The 21,852-nt window shown below is 47.4% G+C and overlaps 1 protein-coding gene across 4 annotated transcripts in view; it reads left to right on the top strand.

Annotated features, from left to right (window-relative positions):
- The window catches only part of Dpp6 (dipeptidyl peptidase like 6), an 812,759-nt gene that overhangs the window by 616,296 nt on the left and 174,611 nt on the right, over positions 1-21,852 (top strand). For all 4 annotated transcript variants that reach the window (XM_075955602.1, XM_075955604.1, XM_075955601.1 and 1 more), the window contains exon 6: positions 19,957-20,009. In XM_075955602.1, the coding sequence (XP_075811717.1) occupies positions 19,957-20,009 (53 nt within the window). The remainder of the gene's footprint in view (positions 1-19,956; positions 20,010-21,852) is intronic.

Raw genomic sequence — 21,852 nt, 5'->3', positions numbered from 1 at the left:
CTCCCCAACCCTGGTGAAATATCTTCTCTTCATGTTGCTCCACCCAGGCACCCCGGAGGTGTCACCAACCATCAAAAATGGATGGAACCTCATTGGCTAGAATGACTTGTTCTGAGGGATACACATGATGGGCCCATTTAAATATTGACGAGGAGACAAATTAACTTTAATTCCTTCATTTGGACGGCACTGGGGCAAGCTTCTGTATGGAGTAGACACCTCAGTGCCCTCACATTTAAAGCTTCTTCCAGCCCTTTAGCCTAGGTTTCTCATGACTGAGACTCTTCTTGCCTGCGTTGGCCTATGACTGATGCATTCTAGGACTTCATCCAACAAGTTTCACTGAGCTGTCTGTTCCATACTCAGAACTTCGCCACTGTCAGCAAATTAAAGGACCTGGCTTCTCCCTGGAATCCAAATTTCTATGAGCCTCATCGCACTAATCATTTGTGTGTTTCTAAGATGGGGTCTCATTAAATCAAAATCTGTGGTTTTAAGGTAATTATATCCCTTCCTCTGTGTCTGGAGGCAAAAACACCCCTGGCATTTACTGCATGATCATGGCATGCATACAGCTCCCTATACCCTGGCGATAGACGCTCCATCCATTAATAAGCAGAAGGCTCATTAAACTGGAATGGATCACTCCATTCTTGCCAAGCCATTTGTTAACCCAAACAGCATCTGGTCCCTGAATCCTACCTACATGAGCCACTCCGCCCACGCCTTGGTGTTAGCAGTTGCCTAAGTCCGCAGGTCCTAGGCTTGTTGGTTACTTTTTATTTTGCTGTTTCACCAAGTTGCGGCATGGCAGGGATGGGTGGTACAGGTTCACCAGCGTTAGCAGTGTCCTTCCATAGATCCCACCAAACCCAGCATTCCAGCTGTTCAGTGGGGCTGATGCACAAGTGTGCTCTAAGGAGGTGTGCACAAACTTTCCCTTCCTTCCTTTTCTCGCAGGAAGGTAGACTTTTCCAAATGCCTGTTTTGATAATTAATCATTTTTCTTAGTTCTTTAAGGATTTTGTGCACTGAGTTTTTAACCACATTCACTTCCCTCCCCGGGCTTGGGAACCACTGCAGAAGAGGGGACAGAAAGGCCGAAAGAGCCAGAGCAGTGACTGAGCGCAGGAAAGCAGTGCTCTTTAGACATAACAGAGCCTCTGTACGTACGCACTCACGGCGGTTATGACAACATGGGCAAGGCCATACATGGTGCATATTTCATCATATTCTGTGGGTCACAAGAATTTGGGGATCACAGAGACAGTTGCAGATGTCCATGTCACTGTCTGGCCAATGTTTCTTGGGGCAAATTCTCTGAGCTGCCGTCACTGTATTCTGCGGAGAGGTGGCCCCAGTGCCCTTCCCTCCTGAGGCCGCACTTCTGACTTTACCAAGTGCTTCTTTAACTTTTTAAAACTCTTCCTCCTCCTCCTCCTCCTTCTCCTCCTCCTCCTCCTCCTCCTCCTCCTCCTCCTCCTCCTTCTCCTCCTCCTCCTCTGCTGTACGCTACGCCACCCTCAACAGCAGGGTCCCCTGTCACAGTCCTACAGCTGTATTGTTGAAGGTGGTAGCACTACCCATGCGGAGATCTCCAGCCCTTCAAGTGCTGCAGGCTTTAACTTTGGACAGCTCTCCCCACCCTATCACCCGTCCCGTAGCCAGTGGTTGCCCAGAGGAGGCACAGCCCTACTGCAACACCCACTGCACCCTTTTCTGCAGCTACCCTGTGCCCTCCACAGGGTTGAAGGCTGCTCCTTTGCTAGGCTCTGGTCTTTTCTTTACACAGCTGAGGATGTGCCCTGCTCCGTGTCTCCAGACTGCCATGTCTGAAGAAGTGGTTGACATAATTAGCTGTGGAGTCTGTGCACAGCTAAGTGCGTTGTCCTCTGGTGTGCAAACCTTTCCCCATCTGGTCTGATGGTCCTGGACTCTTACAGGAACTCTAGTTCGTAATTTATTCTGTGAATGAGGCAGCGCCCAGTGAGTCAGGGAGGTTCTTCTTCTGACTAGGAAAATAAGGCCTTTTTGCCCTTTGCCGTCACGATCTCATTAAAATAAGACATTATGAAACAACACTGAAGGTGTTGCTACAGCAGCATCTGGAATTGTCCCTTGTATGGCAAAGCATCCTGTATCTGTGGCAGTTGGTTTCTCTTCTTAAGGGCTGTGGGCCCTAGGAGGTTGCCCATGCTCTCCCGTGCAGCCGTACACCCATGGGCATTTAGGTGTCACTAATTGGACTCAATAAGTTATATAAGAGATAAAAGAAGAAGAAGATATAAAATTGGGAAGGAGAAGGACACCTGCAGAGTGAGTTAGGGCACTGGGGCAGGGGTGACTGAAATCCATTGTGCACATCTATGAAATTCTCTAAAATAAATTTAAAAAAACAAAAAAAAATAAACACATAAATGTGTCTAATTGGAAAAAAAATCCTAGCAAGAACAACTTAAGGGGGAAAGGGTCACTTTCATTCACAGCTCATGGTTACAGTCATGGCAGTGAGGTCACAGCAACAGGAATCTGAGGCAGATGATTACATGACATCCGTGGTCAAAAGGCAAAGGGAGAGACTGCTTCTCCTCACCTCATTGTCTGAGATCCCAGCCCAGGGAGCAGCGCCACTCACAGTGGGGACACAGTGGACAGGTCTCCCCACCTCAACCCCTCATGGGTCTGTGACTTAGGTGACAGTTAGGTCTCGCCAAGTTGACAGGTGAGATTACCCAACGCAGTATCCCTCAGTGGAGTGGACGTCTCAAAACTCTGAATTCTCTGAGAACCTGTGGGCCAATGACAAAGCAAATCTAACATATAAACTCAAGTCTGCTTTTCATTAACCAGAAACTGCCTCCTTGTCTTTCCTGGAGCTTATCCATCATGGCCTCTTCAGAGCCTCTCAATCCTGCATCATTTAACTTTATCCTACACAGAGGTGTCTCCATACTGCACCGGCATTTGAAACGGAAAGGCATAGCTTGGTCGTGTGGCTTTCCTTACTAATAAGACAGGCACCATCTATTCAAGACAAACTAATCTGTTCTGTGTGTGTGTTTACTGACTGTACACTGTCCCCGGCAAGAACAGTCTCAGAGGATAACGGCAGTGCTGAGTGAAGAAGAGGAATGGACAAATGAGAAGAGCCTGGGTAGTGTAGTCCTGGGTCCTGGGATATGCCGGAGCAGGACTAAAGCTTCAACCAGGAGGCAAAGCCAAGGATGAAAGCTGTGCAGTTCTCCTGATGTGTCCGGAAAACATGATTTCATTGTAGCCTTCTGCTGCCTCTGACTCTTGCAAGCTTCCCACTTCCTCTTCCACAGTGATCCCCGAGCCTTGGGAGGAGAGGCATGCTATAGATGTCTCATTAAGGGTTGAACATTCCGCAGTCTCTTACTCTCTGTACTTTGACGAGTTGTGGGCCTGTGTTAATCACCATCAATTGCAAATAGAAGCTTATCTGATGAAGGTTGAGGGATGCGTTACTCTATGATTATAACGACAAATCATGAGGAGTCAGATTAATATGTTGTCCACTTATAATAATAGCAGGAGGTTCTCCCTTAGGACCTATGATCTGTCTAGCCACAGGTTCTTGGTCTAGAATTTGATGACAAATATGGGTTTCATCTTGTGGAATGGGGCTCCTGGTAGTTTGACCATGCACTGGAAGAAGTCTACACATCCAAGAGTATTTGGGCAGCACTAAATTGGCTCAGTGGGAAAGGCGGAAGGAAGGAAAGACGGAAGGAAGGAAAGAAGGAAGGAAGGAAGGAAGGAAGGAAGGAAGGAAGGAAAGAAAGAAAGAAAGAAAGAAAGAAAGAAAGAAAGAAAGAAAGAAAGAAAGAAAGAAAGAGTCAGATAGGGAGGGAAGGAGAGATGATTCTTAGAGGAGTTAGAGGAAGGGGAATGAATATGATATGAATATATTACACAAAAGTCTAAAAAGACTAATTCAAAAATAAGAAAAGGTAGTTGCCATGCTTGCCTTCAAATGTCTTTGTAGTTACTACTGGAAGTAAGGTTAGAGACTGCTGAAGCTGGCAAACCTCAGACCAAGCCACAGAGAGCACCAGGGAAGTGTTGAGAGGCCCTGGGTAGGATCTGAACAGCATCAGCTTCCCCTGGGTTTTCCTCCACTACCCATTTGGGTCTGAATCATAGGACATCTTGGGCACAGAGAAGAAGCTATTGATGGAGACTGTAGAGCCAGCTAAGTGGTGATTCAACCTTGAGCATGGCAACTGGTGGTGACTGACTGGCGGCAGTGGTGTCTTTAGTGGTCATGAGGATGCTAGTGGTGCCAATCAGCCAAAAGGATGATGGCAGCGATTCTGATGCTCAGTATGATGCTGACAGTGATATCCATAGTGCTGATTTGAGACTGATCTGAGAGGCCCTAACAGGCATTGTTTCTCTGTGGCTTCTTTCTGAAAAGAAAAAGATATTACTAGAAGTCATGAAAGAGGCACAGGGACAAAGGGCACATAGGTCCTCAGATCTGGGAATGCTGGCATCTGTCCTGCTGCATGCTGGGAGTGCAACTGTCAGGATGAAGGCTTCACTGACTCAGTAGAATCATTATTTCCATATCTAAATATAAAGGCCTTGGCCCCGTGTCAGCAGAGGAGGCCACAGCTGCCAAGCCCTCCACCAGCTGGAGGCTCTGGCTTTGTGTCTTGAAGGAGCACAAGGTCATCCTACCATGGACAGATTCCAAACAGAATTCTATTTAAGGAGCTCTAGGCCAGCCTATGTAGGGTCACGGGATGACTTAGAGGGGGATCAGGAGGGGGTCTTGGGTGCCCTGACTCCTGTGCTCTCTGCAGTATGAGGGAGGTCCTCATTAGATGGTAAAATCGCAGGGTGGATCCATAGACACAGCTGATAGTACTTCATCTTTAAAACGTACGCACAGTCTCCCAGCCTTGCCCTAGCAGCTTTTATGCTTCCTCACTCTGCTCCCAGATTGCCTCAAACACTGCTTAGGAAATGAACGCAGGACAGGTGACACCCCTCCTCCCTGCAAGCTGGCTGGAGCAACCTAGCTCCTTCTTGACCCAGCCCCTGTTCACAGGGTGTTAGAATGTGGACGGAACATATCTGCTCACCTGTGTGCAGGCGAGTGAAAGCTCACATGGGAGCAGTCTCGGGGGGTGATGAGCAATAGGGAGAAGCAGCTACCTGCACAGTTAGGCTTCCCAGCACCCTGGCTAATCATGTGGTGTTGTGTCAGCATGGGAGGAGGCCCTGTAAGGGCCCTTAACAGGTGTTGCTGACACACAGTTCTATCTGCATCCTGTGCTAATGCTGCCTTTGCATGGGCACAGATGTAGTTTACAGCACCATTAGATCCAGGGCTCTAAGCCAGCTAGCTTCTGATTTACTTGGCATGAGAGCAGAACAGCAGGTCTTGGCTGGATAATGATGTGTACTGCATTGTTAGTTAAACCCTGTGCATGAAGGCTACCTGTAGAGGATCACAGACTCATAGTCTCTCTCTCTCTCTCTCTCTCTCTCTCTCTCTCTCTCTCTCTCTCTCTCCTCTCTCTCTCTGTCTCCATCTCTCCATGTATGTATGTGTGTTCATGTACATGTATGAACATGTTTATATGTAGGCCAGAAGTCAACCATGAATGTCGTTGCTCAGCCACCAATCACTTTATTTGTTTCTAGGTAGGGTTTCTCGGTAGAACCCACAGCTCACAGATTCAGCTAGGCTGCCTGACCAAATCTCAGGGCTCCCCTGTCTCTGCGTACCAATACACCTGGCTTCTTACGTGGGTGTTGAGATTAAATTTGGAGCCTCATGTTTGCGTTGCAAGCCCTTTACTGACTGAACTACTAATATCTCCCCAGACCAGGATCACAGGTTTTCTTTTGCACAAATATCTGAAAAGAGAGGATAGATTTTACTGAACACTCAGCTGGTTCTTGGTCTCTATGCTGAACAGCTTATGAATGGGACTTGCTGAGGTCGTTGTCCAGTGGTTGTCAGCATAACAAACTGTTCATTCAGATTCTCAGCATGTGCACATTAAGAAAACCAAAGCAAACTAAAGTTCTGTGTCTTCTATGGACCCCAGACACATGCCACAAAAGTGTGTCTAAATAAGGAGGAAAAAGAGGATACTGAGAAAAATGTCATCTTGCCTCTGAGCACCACTCTTACAAGGAGGTCTTATCGGTGCCTGGACGTTGAGCCGTAGGCATCCTGTTCCAGATAGGACAGGCAGACTGCCAGATGTGAAAATGCAGCTCCAGACGGCAAGAACTTCTGGGACTGTGTGCATTAATGGCATCCTTGTCATTAGAAAGATGACAGATCATGGGATGAAGTCCCATGCTAAACTCATGCTCCTTGAAGATAAAGAATATGCCAGCTAACAAACACTGAAGAACGTATGTATGGCTGAGTTAATGAATGTGCAACTATATACATGCATGCCATGCAAGAATTAACTAATGTGTGCACAGATGAATGCATGCACAATGGGTAACTGACTGAATGGATGAAGGCGTGGAGATCAGTCCACTCTTCATAGGCAGTTTCTGTTCTCTGTTGACAATCATGTCACACCACAGCACATAGACAGTTAAGAAGTGGTACCGCAGGCCTTGTGGTTCTAGTTCAGAGTCAAAGCGTTCCATCCAGTGTCAGGCTCCTTGCTAGCAGAGCTCTTGACTGTGTCTCGCATCACTTGGAGAGACGTGCGGGAAGCGAGAGGGGGAAGCCAGGCTGCTTTTATAGCGGACACGCTCTGGAGACTACTCATTGACTCGTTAGTTGCATAATGGATGGATCTGTTCACTAAAGCTCTGATCGTACGATAAACTGTCAGTATTGAACTTACCGTATGGAGCTTACTGCTCCATCTGATAGAGCTGAACGGCTCTGTGGGCCCCTTGTAGAACGGTAGTTCTGACCTAGAAGACAACAGGACTGTCACTTTTCCTTGTCTCTGATGGGCACTGTGTAGAGGCCTGAGCCCCTGTGGACTGTGCAGAAGGGGCCCCCAGAGCTAGATCAGGGTCAATATAAATGAAAGACATAGCATTTGCACTTCGATTGACCTTGTGAGTTCTTTTTAACCACAACTATGTTATTGATGTATCGTGGAATATTATTTCTAATATGTGTTACATTTGTGGAACATCTGTTTAATGATGCAGAGATACGTTGCATTATGTTGCATTTGTTTACTCTGTGAAGCTGTGTTACTTTACCTGTCTAAAACACCTGATTGGTCTAATAAAGAGCTGAACAGCCAATAGCGAGGCAGGAGAAAGGATAGGTGGGGCTGGCAGGCAGGGAGAATAAATGGAGAAATCTGGAAAGAAAGATCAAGAAACAAGAAAAGGAGGAGGAAAGGAGGATATCATGGGCCAGCCACACAGCTACACAACTGGCAAGTCACAGAGTAAGAAGTAAAGAAAAAGTGTACAGAAGTAGAGAAACGTAAAAGCCCAGAGGCAAAAGATAGATGGGATAGTTAATTTAAAAGAAGCTGGCTAGAAACCAAACAAGCTAAGGCCAGGCATTCATAAGAAAGAATAAGTCTCTGTGAGTAGTTATTTGGGAGCTGGGTGGTGGGCGCCAATAGAAACAAAGGGTAAAAGAGTTAAAACAACCAGCTACAATGATGTTCATATTTTAGCTTGTCATTGATAAATTTTAAAATAACCTGTGGTGTTCAGAACATTACTAAAACCCATAGGGACCGAGGACTTTAAACTGATACTTCAGATACCTGACAGTACCAGAGATTACGTTTATTGGTCCATTTGTTTTTAGCTTGGGATGTTTGAAATATGAGGTAGAAGAAAGCACGTGAATAAACCTCCCATAAATCTTTGGCCAGTGTCACTATAGGGAGACTATCTAAAACCTGTCCCAGGATCATTAGAGACTGGCCCAGCACCACTGGGTATCACCAGCCCCTGCCTGTGGCCCAAGGTGAGAGAGAGGGAAGAAGGAGGAGGAAGAGGGAGAAGGATGAAGATGAGGAGGAGAAAACAGAAAAACATAGACAGAGACAAAGACACAAAGATAATAAAAAAAGATGCAAGCAGGGTTGCAGAAGGAATAAAGAAAAGGGAGACAGAGACATGGGGACAGAAAAAGGTGAGGGACACACAGAGACAGAGATACAGAGAAATGGAGGCAAAGGGGGAAGAAAGAAGAGGGAGATTGAGGCAAAGGGATAAGAGAGGGGGACAAAAGGGCAGAGAGAGGGAAGGGAGACAGAAATATAGGAACCAAAGACACAGAGACAGGGACTGAAGGAGAGAAAGAGGCATAGCAGAGAGTAGGGTGAGAAAGGGAGAGGGCTGAGAGGATGAGAAAGACAGACAGACAAGCGGACAGACTGGGGGGAGGGATGCAGAAGCATGACTGTGTGGCCAGTGGTCCTGTGGCAGAAGCCCCAGTGAGTCACAGTTTGAGCAGAAGTCACTTAGCTGAGGTCATCAGAATAAAGCACAAAGACTGAGTGACTGAGATGTCATAGCCTCATAGCCGTGGAGGCCAGAAGTCAGGTGCTGGCAGTGTAGACTCTTGGGCAGGATAGGGAGGGTCTCAGTGTCTTCTCTGGCTTCTGGAGGTGACTGGTGATCGGTAGTGATGCCACATCCCAGGTTTCCGCCATTGTTAGCCCATTTAGGGAAGTCTGTGTGTGTGTTTGGAGCCCTCCCTTTGTCTGAGACGAGTTGTCATGGACCAAGCTCACCACAAGACCTTGGCTGCCTCCACACATACAATCACACACATGGTCCTGGGGCTGACAGCTTCCTGTATGAGAGGCAGAATTTCATCTCTGGAAAACAGGTTTGGTCAGTGCCATCTGCTTAGATGACTATTGAAACAGTGAAATGCTTGTTTACCACAATGGAGATCAAATTAGAGGCCAATGTTGTCTCACAGTACCAGTTCAAACTCCCAGGGCTTGGTTTTCATATACAACCAAGTTATAAGGTAAAAGCCACTCTGGGAAGTTTGAAAGTGTGCTGAGGGACTGGAGAGATGGCTTAGCAGATATGAGCACTTACTGCTCTTGCGAAAGACTGGGGTTCAGTTCCCAGCACCCATATGAGGGCTTACAATCATCCCTAATGCTAGTTTTAGAGGATCCTGTGCCCTTATCTGGCCCCTGTAGGCACCTGCATGCATATAGTACACATAAAGACATACAGACACAAATGAAGATTACATTTTTGTAATAATAGGTAATAAATAAATGATAGATGATAACTATCTGTTAATTGATAGTTAATAGATAAAGGATGATAGATAGATAGATACATACATACATACATGATAGAGAGATAGATAGTTGTATAGATAGATAGATAGATAGATAGATAGATAGATAGATAGATAGATAGATGATAGATGTTTTTATTCATTTTGAATCTCTCACTGAATTTTTTGATGTGAAGGCTCCCATCCATCTCAGGTGGTGTGATTTGTGGGCAGCCTTCTAGCACGTGTGTAGACCTAGAATGCAAGGGGATGCCCACAACCGGGTTACAGCTCAGTGTCCAGTAGTAGCCCACATTTGTTGGCGTCACTGATTCCAATTAAACAACACTGGTGCATGAAATTAACAATCATATAAACAGATTCCAGCAGCTCAGACAGACGAGAGCTTGCTGTTCTCCTGGAGATATACCAGCCAAAGCCTTGCCAGGTATATCTCGCTGACTCAGAAAAGGAACCCAGCAACTGCACAGGTGGGTGACCTCCTGCCTCACACTTTGGAACTCAGCTCTGATATGAGGTCAGCCCAGCTGTGTGCACCTCTACCGAACAGGATCTTCATGGAAGCCTGTGGGTTGTAGCTTTGCTTATTTCTTCACAGCCTGCTTGTCTTCGCGAAGTTGACATGTTAATCCTTAGCTTATCATGAAACAGCTTCTGGGGGTGCTATGTGTTGGCATTTACTGTAAATCCCAGAAAGGAGGGGGCTAAGTGGCAAGGGGCCCCAAGAGCAGCTCCTGGTCTCCCTTAGATGAGATCCAGTTCAGTGGGGCGGATGCTCCCAGGTCAGCATCAGACTCAGCTGCACCTGGCTCCCTGGTGTACCCATGTGAGAAGAGGAGCTCAGCTCTCCCCGCTCCTGCCATGAGCACAATGCACGCAAGCGACCGCCCTGAAGTAGGCACAGGTGGTGGCACTGTGGGGTTAAACCCTGTTCCTCTGATCTGATTTGCTCAAACACTCTTATTGTTTCCGGTTCCGCAAAACAACTGCATGACATCAGCAGTGAAGAAGATGGGGGCATCACTTCGTAAGGGATGGCAGTCCAGGTCATCAGTGAGCTTGCACAGGAACTCAGAGGCAGTGACATTGGCCTTCTCTCTCAGTCCAGTGTACCCTCAGGATGTCCTCCACACCCCTCCCGCATCCTTCATCTGGGACAACACGTCCTTTCTCCAGCCCCTTGAGTTTCAGTCAGCAGTCATCTTTGCAGAGACCCTTTGACCCCTGTGTGCACAGGATCAAATGTTCTCTTTATGAAACAGTGCTGGCAGTGGAGGTCCAGACCCGTCGCAGGCCCCCAGATGCTCAGACCTCTCTCCTGCCTGTCAGCTCTCTTGGGAAATTCAGGCTCCCCGGATTTGGATTCCTCCCTTGTCATTTGTCATCCAGTCCTGAGGCAACCTCGTAAAACATATAGCTACATCTGACTGTGTGCCGTTTGCCAGGCTCCGTGCTGGGAAGTGTATGTGTGTTAGCTCAGAGTGTCGCCACGAAGAACCTCCTGTGGAAGCTGCCAGTGTGCCAGAATTAGCTTCAGCTGTCTACCTGGGAAGGAAGACCCTCAGTGGAGAAAATGCCTCCTTCAGATTGGCCTGTGGGCACATCTGTGGCACATTCTCTTGGTTCATGATTGATGTGGGAGCATCCAGCCAACTGTAGGCCGTGCTGCCCCTGGTCATGTGGTCCTGGATTGTACGAAGAAGCACACTGAGCGAGCCATGGAGAGCTAGCCAGGAAGTGTTCCTCCATGGCCTCTGCATCAGCTCCTGCCTCTTGGTTCCTGCTTGAGTGCCTGCCCTGATGTCCCTGGATGATAGACTATAATTTGTAAGTGAAATAAACCCTTTCCTCCCCAAGTTACTTTTGGTCATTGTTTACCACAACCAGGAACAAACTAGGAGATAGCTTATCCCAGTTTCACAGGTGAGCCAACCGGGACTCGCAAAGTTCAATGAAATAGCCAAATTGCTGGACTGATAATTCAGAAAGCCTAATTGCAAATCTAGACGTATCTGCTTTCAAAGATTGTTTTTCTTGTCTTTTCCACCACATTAATACAGTACCTGATCTGTTTTTGTTGTCGAGTCATGAAATGTTTCAGACACATATGAAAGAACGCAGAGGATTTTTTTTGTCACGTTTTAGCCCCAGCTGGCCTGAAACTGACCATGTAACCCAAGAACTCAGCATCCTCCTGCCTCAGCCCCCCCAGGTGCTGGGTTTATGGGTGTGAGACAGCATGTTGGTAAGATGGTGTTATTTATAATCGCCGGCATGTGAACCCCTCAGACTTAGCACGAGTCATGTTGGTGAGAGCCGTGGAGACCCTGAACATGAGCTGTTGGATGCTGCCGGAGGCCTCATCAGGTGTCTTCAATCATGTGTTCTGCTATTGAATGATGTCTTTTGTCTACTTCTGTTATCAGTTGTGAAGACTGCAACCTCGTTCTATTTAGAGATCAGTTTTCTATTCTAGTCTGTCCAGCTTTGCATAGTAACTGCTGGGACTTGCACTGTTACCTGTATCTGCCCCTCTGGTGAACCAGGTCTTTCCTCGTTCTGCTTGGTCCAGCACCTCTCCATACACACTCCTGTCCTGCTGTGACGCTGTCCACTAGTTTAACCGCTGCAGCTTCCTCTACTAGTGTTTCCAGGTCATAATTTTCCCATCCTTTTAACCTCTCCACATATTTGTATTTAAAGTGTGTTTCTTCTCCATAACACATTGTTAGATCTTGCTTTTTCTTTTTAATTTGCCAACCTCTGCCTTTTAAATGGGTTATTTATTTTTTTTAAATGGGTTATTTAGATAAAGAATCTGCAAACTATGGCCCCAGAGCCAAATTCAGCACAGTGCCCAGTTCAGTAAATAAAATTTTATTGGAAAACATAGTGAGCATTTGTTATGTGTTGTCTAAAACTGGTTTTGCAGAGCCAGAGTGATTATTTCAAACTGTAGCCTGCAAAGCCTGAAGCATTTACTGTTGGTCTCTCCACAGGAAATATTTGCTGGTCTCTGGTACAGACCGGTTCCCTTGGTGGTCTGCCCTAGATCTAACATCTGCTCTTCCTTTCCTTCTGCCTCCCAGCTGCCCTGTGGGTTCAGTTTCTCTGTCCTAGCTGATCGCTGGAATTGGTCCATTGTTCATTTCTGCACTGGGCGATTAGCCAGCTTTTCTTTTGCTTCTCTGTTTACAGTGGGCATGTTTCATTTGCCACAGTTCACCCTGTAGGTGAAACAGCTCCTTGTAGGGTGTGAACCCTCTCCAAGTATGTTCATCTCGCTCCCTGGGCTTTGTCTTGCTTCTCGTTCCTATGTGTGCTTAAATTCTGTAATATTGTTGTCATTATTTTTAGAGGAGGAAAGTCAACTGTCTTTAAAGGATATATAAAGCTTTATGCTTTCATTTTTCAGTTCTTCTGGAGTGTGTGTGTGTGTGTGTGTGTGTGCGCGCGCGCGCACGCGCATGCATGGGTGCCCATGACTGTGGCACGCACATGAAGGCCAGAAAAGGGTATCTGGTATCCTCCTCTGTTACTCTCTCTGCCTACTCCTTTGAAATGGTTCTTCCTTTACCTAGGGTCCTTGTTTTTCAGTTAGGCTGGAAACCAGCAAGCACCAACCATCTTCCTGCCTCTGCCTCCTGCAGGTTCGTAGAGTGACAGGCCTGTGTGAGATACCCTGCTTGTTTTGCAGATAGTGATACTGAACTCTGGTTCTAATGATTGCCTGGCGAGTATTCTTAGCCACTGAACCATGCCTCCAGCCCTTCAGTTCTGTTTCCCTTTCCATAAGTAAGCTCACTCCCTGGGCTTCATGTAAGCAGAATAAGGCAGCAGTGACCTTTCTGTGACTTAGTGCTATTAGTATAACATACTCTCTGGTTTTCCCTCCCTCCATCTCTTCCTTGTTCATTCCTTCCCCCACAGCCACCCCCTGCCTCCCTCCTTCTTACCCACCCCCCCTCACCTCCCTTCCTCCATCCCTTCCCTTCCTTCTGTAGTGCTCCTAGAAATTGAACACAGGGTCTCACACATGCTACCTGAGCCGTCTACTACTAAGTTCTATTCCCAGTCCCCGCATCAGATTTTCTAAATTTATTTTTGATTAAGTTCTTTTACATTTATTTTTATTTTATGTGTATGCACCTGCATGTGTATCTGTGTACCATATGCATGTAGTGCCTGCAGAGGCCTGAAGAGGACATCACATCCCCTGGGACCAGAAATATAGACAATTGGGAGCCACCATGCGGGTACTAGAAATTAAAACAGGAGCCTCTGGAAAAAGAGCCAGTGCTCTTAACCTCTGGGCCATCTCTGCAGCTCTGTCCCAACCCCAATTTTAAAGGCAGCTTTCCCCAGAAAAACTTTTGAAAAGAGATGGGCTGGCTGCCAGCTTCCTGAGATGCAGGTATAGCTTCCCCGAGAGTTTATTTGGTCTTAGCAGTGTCAGAGACTCATAGAAGAGCCAGTGCCTCTGGCTTTGGGGACGTCATGCTTTCTGCAGAGCAGGCACCTGTCCCTGTGACCTCCATCTGTCCATCTGGAGGCTCCGGGCCATGGCTGAGTCTCTAAGAACCCTCCAGATCATCAGCCCAAGTCGATTTCCCAAATGGACTTGGCTCTGAGTGCTCCTGAGTCTATAGCAGCTCCCTGCAGTTGTTGAATGAATTATTTCTCAGATTGTTCCCTGAGAGGCCTTAATGCAAGCCTCAGGAGAGATATGGGCATCTTTGCTTTTCTAAACTGATTCCCTCACCCTCGGTATCTTTTCAGAATTGAATTCAGCCATGCCTGGATGAGTACAGGGAAATGGTTTGGGGTTCTAAGGATTCCGAATCCCCAGAGGTCGAAGTCTCTAATGTCCAATGATGTAGGAGGATTTTCAGACGATGTGTGCAGGAACTGCTCTGTACTCTAAAACCTTATGAGGGTTCAACTTGACACAATCTAGACTCCCCTGGGAAACGAGCATCAATAAAGGATTGGGTAGAGCAAGGTGTCCCGTAGGCATGTGGGGGGTCGTCTTGTGTAGAGCAGGTTGTCCTGTGGGCATGTGGGGGGGTCGTCTTGGGTAGAGCAGGTTGTCCTGTGGGCATGTGAGGGGGGGTCGTCTTGGGTAGAGCAGGTTGTCCTGTGGGCATGTGGGGGGGGTCGTCTTGGGTAGAGCAGGTTGTCCTGTGGGCATGTGGGGGGGGTCGTCTTGGGTAGAGCAGGTTGTCCTGTGGGCATGTGAGGGGGGGTCGTCTTGGATAGAGCAGGTGGTCCTGCAGGCGTGTCTGTGGGAGGTTGTCTTGATTATGTTCACTGATATGTGTGGACCCAGGGTAAAAGTGGGTGGCACTTTCCCCGGGTTTGGATCCTGGACTGTGTAAGAGTGGACAGTTAGCTGAGCACAAGCAAGCGTGCGTTCATTCTCTCTCTGCTCGTGACCAGATGTGACCAGCTGCTTCGAGTTCCTGCCTTGCCTTCTCCACAATGATGAACTGTAACAGAATTATAAAATGAATAAACCCATTTCCCCTTAATGTTGTTTTTGTCAGGGAATTTATCACAGGAACAGACATGAAATTAGGACAGTCATCCCCATATTACCTACAATGCCTATTGTGATGTTGAATGAATTGGTGTTTTATTACATTGTTCGGGGCAATGACAAGAGAAAGCTTTGCTTGTATACATTAAGCAGATGCACAATTATTATCAAGTGTTTTCTCTCTGTAGTTGGTTGATCTTTGGATATGGCACCTGCCAGTGTGAAGGGTAGGGTGCATTGTCTGCTGCAAGCAACACTCTGCTGTCTAGAAAGCTGATTTAAAGGAAATTCTGAAAGTCCTTTTGCTCTCACAATGTAAGAAGTTCATATTAAGGAGAGAATTCAAGGGACTGTTAAACAAAACCCATGGGGTTGTGGGGTTGGAAGGAAGGAGGCTGGCATGGGTACCAGCAGATCCCCGACTATCAGAAGGCCATGGCCTCAAAGAGTAGCCAGTGTTTTTTTGAGTAGAACTGGGTTTTAGTGATTAAGCCATTGCTTACATCATCATTATGCCTATGGACTCCAGGTTTGACCCACTACTTACCTGGTCCCAGTTATGTGTAAAAGGGAGTAGTGGCCCGTGGTAATGAACAAGCTGTGGACGATGACCTCACTCGGCCCTAGTGATGTATGAGGCCACTGTGGTTTGCAGGGATTAAAGTCATAGCAATGTGAGCCCCATAGAGGACAATCCTTTTGGTACCTTCCAGCTGCTGGGGGTGGGTGATGCCTGGTGGCTCTTGGCATTCCACTGTTCTATGTCCCATTGAGACCTTGCTCTTCCTCCCAGGAACTCCCTGTGACTCTTCATGTCATCCTCCTTCAGTCTGCACCTGTGTCTCTGTCCATGGGAGTGTGTGTGTGTGTGTGTGTGTGTGTGTGTGTGTGTGTGTGTAAGAGAGAAAGAAGGAGTGTGTGGGTAAATGTGCCACAGCGCCTACATGGAAGCCATAGGGCAACCTGGCATGCCAATCAGTACCTTCATCTTGTTTGACACGTGATCTCTTGACTATTCGTGGCTGCCTTGCCTGGAAAGCCCATCTGCAATCTTCTAGGAATTCTCCTGCCTCTGCCTCTTATCCCGACACAGGGGTGCTGGAATTGCAGGTGTATGCTACTATATTCAGCTTCACAAGAGTTCTGAAGAGTCACACTCAGGTCCTATGCTTTCGTGGCAAGTATTTTACTCACTGAGCCATCACTACACTCCTCTTTGTCCCTGATAGAAGCACCCTGGTCACAGGGGATGAGCACCTGCCCTAATGACCTTACTTTCACGTAATGACCTGTATAAAGACAGTTTTCGAATATGGCAATGTAAGGTCTTCAGAAAATGGGTTTCACTGTTGGTGGAAAACAGTTTGATGTACAGTTCCTGGATAAACTCTGAGAACAAAACAACTAAACCCATTTTGGTCATGACACACAGTAGGGTACCAAGGGTATCTTCTGACGTCCCAGAGTGTGGCGCTCTTGTGCAAAACCCACCTGCTTCACCGTGTTCTCATGTGTCAGGTTCTTAGTACTGTCTCGTCTCCTCTTCCTCACGTCATTCAGTGACCCACTCTGTCACGTCCTTGATCCAGATATTGACACACACCTCCCTCCAGTGCACTGCACACAGCGGATTGCCAGTGGGCATTCATCAAATGCGTTCATCAGTGTTCACTTGCCTGTCTTACCAGAAAATGTTTCAAATACAGATTTTAGCTTGAGGGGAAAAATCAGTAATGCTGAATAGTTTTACCATAGAATTCAGTCATGGTTTCCAGGTAGGTGAAAGGAGCTAGCAGTAGTTCCCTGGTCTGTAGAGAGAGCCACCAACGACTCCAATGGTAGATGCAGAGAACTTGAGTCCTTCATAAGTCAGTTGTGGCTGGCAGAGACAGCGTGACCAATAGGAGAGCCTTTCCAGCCAGCACGGTGGTGTTATAGAAATAGCCTTAGGTGTGTGTACACTTGAAGCTCTGAGCTCTTCTCCTACATTATGCTACCTTGGATCACTTCATCTGTGGCTCTGATACTCAGTTTCTTCACTTGAAAAGTGAAGCCAGGAAAGGCTGCTCCTATGACAAACCTTGGTGGTGTGGCTAGAAATGACCAGAGTGGCCCCATAGGCTCATAGGTTTGAATGTTTGGTCCCAGCTGATGGAACTATTTGGGAAATATTAGGAGGTGTGGCCATGTAGAAGGAGGTATGTCACTGGGGGTGGTGGGCTTTGAGGTTTCAAAACTCCATGCCATTCCCAGGTTTACCTCTCTGCCTCAGGCTTGTGGATCAGATGTCATGCCTGCCTGCTTGCTGTCATGCTCCTGCCATGACAGTCATAACCCTGAAGCTCTAAGTCTCCAATAAACTTTCTCTTATATGCCTTGCCTTGGCCATGGTGTTGGGCAACAGCCATGGAAAAGTAACTAAGACAGAAGTTGTCATGAAGGTCAAGGTAAGGAATGCAGAAAGATGTTTTATAAGACCTGAAGACTTGCAGGGTACTAGGAAGTTGTGTTTGCTTTTGCTTTGTGTCTCTACATGGCCTTTGCTATGGAAGGTGTATGCTGGAAACAACAACAACAAAAATAAGACAGTCAGCCAGCAAGAAGGACGGTGTTGTGTTCTCAGGGAAAATTAGCTGCGAGTCAACAGAAAGTTCTGGCAGAGCAGCACGAAAGAAAAGCAGTGAAGTAGGAAAGCAGCTGCCAGCATGAGGACAAGCATGGGCTGCCAAGGACAGGACAAGGAAGTGAGCAGCTTGGGAAGAAGGCAGGACATACAGCTCTCGAGGGCTTTCTCTCGACCCCTCCCTCGGACTTTTTCCTCATCATATTTTGACTGACTTCACTGGTTCCAAAAGTGCCTCAGACCTCTGACACAGTCCCTAGAGCTGCAATGTCCCCATGGAGATGAGACCAACAGTGGAGATGATGAAAAGGAAAAAGCCATACCCAGATGTCTTTTGCTGGGGCATAATAGTCGATCGGTCTCTTTTCCAGGTATTTTCTGTCAGTTCCCAACAATGTGTCATTTTCCTCGCTAGTGCAGGCCTACAGCTGAGAACGGAAGCTCTTCTGTCGCTTTCTTCTTGCCGAAGCCCTTGTCAGCTTGTTTTTTGCCAGTCTTTCCATTGTCATTGCTTCCAGAATTGCTTGCAGAATTTCAGTGCTGTTTGGTGGCGTATTGAAGGCAGACTGTAAAGATGAGTCAACCAGGGGATGAGTTTCTGCTGTTGATCCTTGGTAGGAAAAAAATTCTCCTTTGCATAATGAATACAGAAGGCATTTTGCATATTTCTTTATCTGTTGCTACCCTGGATCTTTCCTTTGACCACAATGAACTTGGACTTGTAATAAAGACCTGAGTAATGCTAGATGTCTTGAAACAGAACAGCATCTCCCTACCCACTGCCATCCAGAAGGCCAGCCTGGGCCCCATGTGCCTGGTTCAGGGTTCTCAAGATCTCTAGAAGGACAATATGGTTGGCATTTAACTACTGTTTGCTTTTATATCTGCATCTGTTTTTCTGAATAATTCCTTGTCCTCTGTAACGCGTTGGAAGTTGGTTCAGTGGTCCATACAGGCCAGACTCTGCAGTAGCAACCCCAGCTGTCTTCCTCGGGAGGCTCCTTTCCAGCAGCAGCAGCAGCACAGCTCATCTCCAGCCCCGTGCAGGGCTCACTGCATCCGTTGTCATCCTTCATCTGCACATCTTATCTATTATCTGGAAGGTTCCTGCTGTGGGAGGAAAGAAGAACGGTATAACATTGCATTCGCATACTGATGGAGACAGCAGCATTGCAGCGACTCTGATGTCGTCATTTCAGGCCCAGCAGGCAGACTGGGGTTCGTTCTCATAGGTCTCAAGGGAAGGGGGACATTTTCACACCACTTATTTGACCAGTGGTCTACAGCCAGGGTGTCTCTGACTCCTGGATGGAAGGAGTGGCAAGAACTCTGAGGAAGGGATGTGGGACTTCGAGGATAGGGTGGAAGAACACATTTAGTTAAGGTGTATCCATTATATGAGCAGGGGATGTGCCGCCATACCTTCTGATGCCCTGGAGTCTGACAACTTGAAGTCTGTAAACTTTCCTGGTGCAGGACAGTTTGAGAATGATGCCCACCATTCTCTGGAACTCGGGAGCCTGGGGAGGGTATCAGGGTATAGACATTCATTCTTGGACCAGCTCTCAGTAGATTGCCATTTCATCTGCAGCAGCCAACAGAAAAGGGTGGCTACAGATGGTCATGGCTTGATCAGCCCACAGCTCAAAACTAGCATTAGCCTTAGAAAGTTAGAATTCTGTGCTAGCTGCTGGGCATCCCTCCACACAGGGCATCTGCCCTCAGAGGTCCCTCAGGCACAAGAGTGGGGGTGAAGCAGGATCTCACTCTACCCTAGAGAAGAAGAGGCTCTGTCCAGAGCTGGAGGGGCATGCTGACATTTCCTGAGCTGCTGTATCCCCTTTTCTCATGGGGCGGTATCCCCTTGATTTCTCTCCACTGTTTACAGGTTAGGAAATAGTCTCCTGTCTCAAAAGATCAAGAGAGACCTCTGTAATTTGGGGGCTCCACAAGTTTGGAAACTGTGCTGATTCCCTGCTCTTTCTGTTTTCAACACCAACTATTTCTAACTCTCCTCTTGCAATGAGCCCTGGTTGACCACTCTCAGGAGCCAGAAAATGTCCATCAAATTGGATCGAAGGTGGGGAGTGTGCCCAGTCTTGCCTCAGTTCCATGTTCACTGCAGGCCCAAAGTTGAGGCCGCAGGGGAGCCCTGGCCGTACTCTGCAGGAACTTCAAATTTTCAGAGGTCTTTTGTCCTGCCAAGTCTTTCTGACCATGTCCAGTGAGCTCCAATGACCTCATGCCCCCATTAGTTCTGTGCTGTATTTAGTTTGGATGGAAATCAGACTTCCTAATTTAATCACTAACCAGGTAACCATGGAGATGACATCAAGGCTCCGGCTTCCTGATAAACCTGGTGAACGGCGGAAGTGCTGCTTACAGGGTATGCAAACTGTCAGTAAGGCTTTGCCTGCAGGTCTCTGCTAAGCTGCCCTTGGCCTCTGGTGTTTGTTAGGATTCAGAGATTGGAAAGCCAGCAATCACAGCCTCTGTCTCAGTGCTTGCTTTTTCTCTCCTCTCTTGCAGGTTTATCAACACTCCCACACTGGATATTATGTCCTGAGCAAAATTCCTCATGGGTAAGATGGTTCTTCCTTGTTCTCTCCCTTGGAAATCTGCAGACCAAAGTGAGACAGAGGACACTGAGGTTCTGCCCATCCCTTAGGGCAGGAACGGGGCACCACGGATTGGAAAAGTGCTGTGGCTCTCCTTTTGGTAATAGGACCGAGTTAGCAGAAGTTACTTAGTCCAGCTGCTGGCACCTCTGGGAAATCTCCTCCCTAATGCCCGCTCCCTGCTCTGATTCTGTGGAGCAAGATCACCCGTGTCTCCACATGGGGTGCACACGCCGGATGGAACCCATCTCGCCTGGGCAGGCTCTAGTCTCAATAGTAGGAAGGAAGTCCCTTACTTCCCCACATGACATCAGAAACAAAGCTTCATGTTGGTGCATAGGCTACTGTGGCCATAGCTCCAGAAGTGCCTTGGGAAAGGAACCAAAGAAATGAGTCACAGGGAGAAAGAACTGGCTCTGCCCAGCAGTTCAAGAGCGATGTGTGTTTGTGGTTCACGCTCTTCACTGACATGATTGTGTTCCCAGAAGCAAGTTCTCGGTTCTTTTGATCGGATCACCCAGCCTCGCGCTGTTTTATGGCCTTGAATTGTGTTGCTAAGCCTACCTGTGCTCCCCCAAGTACGTAATCTAGGGACATAGCTCGCCTGGCAGAGCACTTGCCTAGCTTGAATTAACCCCTGGGTTTGGCCCCAGCACTGTATACATCTGGCATGGTGACACAAACCTGCATTCCAAACACTTGAGACACAGAGGCAGGAGGATCAGAAGCTCAAGGTCATCCTGCGCTATGAAGAGTTTTGCAGTCAGGCTATGCTACAGGAGACCCTGTCTAAGAAAATACAAAGTACAGGGTCAGAGCCCAAGGGCACAGATGAAAGGGAAACCATGAGCAGGACTGTTGACAGATTTTTCAGCTCCAGGGAGGCACATTTCATTCTATATTGGCGATATAATTATATTACCTAGCCATTGAGTCCCACAGATTAGGACACCAGTCAAGTTTGTGAAGCCGTTGGCCCAGATTAAGAGCCAGCAGCAGTGCTGACCTTGGAAAGCCAGTAAATGTGACTGTGTTGTTTGCATATTTACCCTTTCTGTCTCTTCCCTACCGGCTCCTCCCTCTGCCCACTCCCATTCCCGAGTCTCCATCATTTGTTTCTGGGTATCTTGGTCCTGGGCTCCCATTGTCTCCTACATTCTGTTCTGTGCTCTCTCTCTCTCCCCCGACGATGCTCTGAGGATAGGTACCCAGGGCTTATCCTGGAAGAGAAAACTGTGGTGCTAGCCTCATCCTGCAGCTTCTACAGATGCTGAGGTTGAGACACAACATTTCCCTGACAAACGTCAATAAACAACAGCAGGTGCTGCTGAACCATATCGCTCCGGAAGAGAGCTTTAGCCACAGCATGAATGTTTAGACTGCTGTCTGTTCTCTGCTAAGCTTAGGCAGAATGCGGGCATGTCCTTAGAAAATAAACATGGTGGACTTAGCTTGACTTCAGACAAAATTGCCTGCATGGAGATAAAGGATAAATGTGTTGGAATGGGGCTGTTGGTTTCTTCATGGTATTAAACCAAAGAAACTGAGCATGACTGAACATAGTGAACAGAAAGTATCCATGGTGAGGGGAGATATGGAAAGATGGCTTCGTGGCTAAGAGCGCCCGCTCCTCTTCCAGAGGATGCGAATTCAGTTCCCGGAGCGAACATCGGGCGGCTCACAACTGCCTGTATCTCCAGCTGCAGAGCACCAAACTTCCTATTCAAGCTTCTGTGCGTACCTGCGCTCACATGACCTATACTCACAGAGACACACATACATTACACGTAATTTAAAACAATAAACT

The sequence above is a fragment of the Microtus pennsylvanicus genome, chromosome 21, assembly GCF_037038515.1.
Source record: "Microtus pennsylvanicus isolate mMicPen1 chromosome 21, mMicPen1.hap1, whole genome shotgun sequence".
Lineage (NCBI taxonomy): Eukaryota > Metazoa > Chordata > Mammalia > Rodentia > Cricetidae > Microtus > Microtus pennsylvanicus.
This window is presented reverse-complemented; position numbering and strand designations above follow the sequence as displayed.